Source organism: Zea mays, chromosome 1, assembly GCF_902167145.1.
Source record: "Zea mays cultivar B73 chromosome 1, Zm-B73-REFERENCE-NAM-5.0, whole genome shotgun sequence".
NCBI classification, from domain to species: domain Eukaryota; kingdom Viridiplantae; phylum Streptophyta; class Magnoliopsida; order Poales; family Poaceae; genus Zea; species Zea mays.
Window position 1 is genome coordinate 39,534,284 of NC_050096.1, and position 3,149 is coordinate 39,537,432.

Genomic DNA, 3,149 nt, shown 5'->3' on the forward strand with positions numbered 1-3,149 from the left:
GTACCAACCAAACACATTTTGGTTTTCAATACCATAGTATCAGCAAATACCATAGTAGTACTCCAAAGCTGCAAAAATACTAAGCTTCCAAACAAACCTTAGTCAATGAAATATGAAATTTTTATGGTTGATGCAACCATACTTGTATTTAGTCTCAGGATTGGGAATTTATATTAGCGAAATCTGAATGTGGTTGTTTGGATGCATAAAACCTTGGAATTGGAACTCAATCTCAATGTCCTCAATATGCATTTAGGGTGCGTTTGGTTGAGAAGCCAACTGGGATGAAACGGCTCCATTCCAGTATCTAGAAATTGAGCCATTTCATTTTGTGTTTGGCGAGCAGAACGGAACCACTTCATTTTTTTGTTTGGTTAAAGAGTATAATAGAGCGAGCCGCTCCGTTCATTGTTTGGTTGGAGAGCCATATGAGTGTGGAGTGGAGGAGAGGGAGGAGAGCGCTCGCGTCCGGTTGTTTTGGTGGAGCGAGAGCATCCAAAATATTTGCCATATATAGACTCCAGGAGCCACTCCGCTCTCCACCGTTGGAAACCAAACATCAAAAAAATAAAAATGGAGTCATTCCAATCCTCTCTGCTGCTCAACCAAACACACCATTAATGTGCGCCCTCATCCTTGATACGACACCTGTCACAACATGGAGGCCATCATAACTGGATTGCCCTAAATGCCAATGCTTTACCGGATCATAACAACAGTGTAATTCTAAAGCTAGATAAGTCGTTTCAAATAGATATATAGTTTTCGAACATCCAGCCATCGCTAAACCATATAGGTTTAAATTATATTCACAAAGAACTGTGACCACATTGTAAAGATATTACGATAAACTGATGAAGAGCAGCAAAACCAATGCTAGTTGTTCAAAGATAGATCACGACGAGAATAGCCTGCGAGGACGAAAGCGTCATCGTCTTCTCACATCGTAGCGGCGCCTGTCGTGAGCACGAGCTCGAGCGCACTACTATGGGCATGGCTGCTTGGTTGAGCAAATGATTCCCCCTCACTGCTGCGAGTTGCGCACCTCCAACGCGCACTGCGACTGGAATAAGGGCACAAGGGACGCCGGCTCCGCCACGGGCGTCGACATCGCTGGGTGCCGCCACCCCATGCCGAGCGCGGGCGCCGACGGCCTCGGTGTCACGTCGTGCACCTGGTGCTCCCCACTGCTGCCATGCCGAGCGGCGGCGCCGCGCTGCTGCTGCTCGGCACCGCTCCTGCCCTCGGCCTGGTCCCCTCCTCCCTCCTTCCTGGCGCCCCCCGTCTGGTCCGCCTCCCAGACCGGCACCATGGGCGACACGACGAGCGGCGACAGGAGCGGGATCGGCGCCCTCCCGTCACCCCACACCGCGGGCGGTGCTCCCGTCCCCGCACTGGCGACAGCCTGCTCCAGTTGCAGCGACGCTGGCGCATGCTTCTGGAGACGGCTCGGGGGGCGTTTCTTGCATCCTGGCCGTGAGGCAGCAACCTTCATCTCCATCGACTCGATGAGCAGGTGGATTGTTGATTCTGCTCTCACTTTCCGCGATCCCCTTCTCGCGGTGACTCGCTCTCTCGTCTGCCTGGCTAGCTTCTGCAGAAACTTACATGCGTGCATGCGGTGCTCGTGGGATGGCTATGCTATGCCTATTTTAAACGGAGCACGGGTGAGTGGGTGGCCGTGTTTGGAGGAGGCGGGGTCGGCGTGGACGGTGGAGACTGGAGAGGGATCTGCATGGCCGTCGCTCGCTTCATGCAAGTTGAGATGCCTGCGGTCAGTTTCTTACTTCTGAGGCACTGATCGGATTGGGATCAGCGACCGTCTTGGGATGTGTGATCGAAGACTCGATTTGATACCCTCGTTTTCCTTTAGAAAATGTGTCACCTATCACGTCACTTGGGTTGGGTTCGGTGCTTCACCGATGCCATGCAAGTTTTGGGGCCACATTATTTACAAATACTAGTTGGGATCGTACGACTGATGAGTCATAAGACGGGCTCCAACAAGATACTCTAAAAGCTCCTGTAACTTAAATATAAATGATCAAATGGTCATCTACGCTCTCCAACAACGTACTCTAAACGATTCTTTAAATTTAGACGATCCTTTAAACGATCCTATATCCATTTGAATACTTTAAATATCCGGTTTATCAAAACTAAAATATGTACAATACATTTGAGAGTATGATAAATACGTATGTACAAAAATTAAAAATAAAAAATATCTCTAATAGAGGTATTTACGTATAAAGGATGTGATTTAAAGGACGTTGTTGGAGAGAAAGGAGATATAGAGGATGTAATCTTTTAGAGAAGACTGTAAAGGACAGATATAGAGGATAGATATAGAGGACGTTGCTGGAGGCAGCCTTAAATATTTTGGTTTACAGAATGTAAATTAAATAATAACGTTAATGTGTACAATCGAGTATCAGCGCTAATAAGTTTGAATAGACCGGCATTAGTTTTTAGTGTAGTATCTCATTACGGTTGTACTTAAACAAATATTGTCGGAGACCATAATTAGGGGTACCCCCAAGATCCCTAATCTCGGCTGGTAATCACCATCATCACAAGCTGCAGAGCCTGATGGGCGCAATTCAAGTCAAGGCCCCATCCACTCAAGGGACGCGATCTCGCCTCGCCCGAACCCAGACTCGGGCAGGAACAGTAGACCCAGGCGAATTCACGCCTCGCCCGAGGGCCTCCTCAAGCAACGGGCGCACCCTCGACTCGCTCGAGGCCCAGCTCGGGCAGGCTTCGCAGTGAAGCAACCTTGGCCAGATCGCCTCGCCAACCGACCGTATCGCAGGAGTATTCAATGCGAGGATCGCTTGACACCTTATCCTGACACATGTTCCTCAGTCGACAGGGCCGAAGTGGCCGCAGTCACTTCGCCCCTCCACTGACTGACCTGACAGGAAAACAGCGCCGCCTGCCCCGCTCCGACTGCTGTGCCACCTACCAGGGTGAGGCTGACAACAGCTAAGTCCGGCCTCAGGCGCAATAGGAAGCTCCGCCTCGCCCGACCCCAGGGCTTGGCCCCCGCCTCGGCCTCGGAAGGTGGTCTCCGCCTCGCCCGACCCCAGGGCTCGGCCTCAACCTCGACCTCGGAAGACGGTCTCCAACTCGCCCGACCCTAGGGC

The 3,149-nt window shown here is 50.8% G+C and overlaps 1 protein-coding gene across 1 annotated transcript; it reads right to left on the reverse strand.

The window, feature by feature from the left end:
* Positions 1-781: 781 nt before the first annotated feature.
* LOC100274847 (uncharacterized) lies at positions 782-1,698 on the reverse strand. Its single transcript, NM_001149111.1, has one exon. The coding sequence runs from the start codon at positions 1,616-1,618 to the stop codon at positions 1,025-1,027; it is 594 nt and encodes a 197-aa protein (NP_001142583.1). The 5' UTR covers positions 1,619-1,698; the 3' UTR covers positions 782-1,024.
* Between the last annotated feature and the right edge of the window lie 1,451 nt (positions 1,699-3,149).

Coding starts and splice junctions, on each gene's coding strand:
- LOC100274847 (NM_001149111.1), bottom strand. CDS start 1,618: ATGCACGCATGTAAGTTTCTGCAGAAGCTAGCCAGGCAGACGAGAGAG.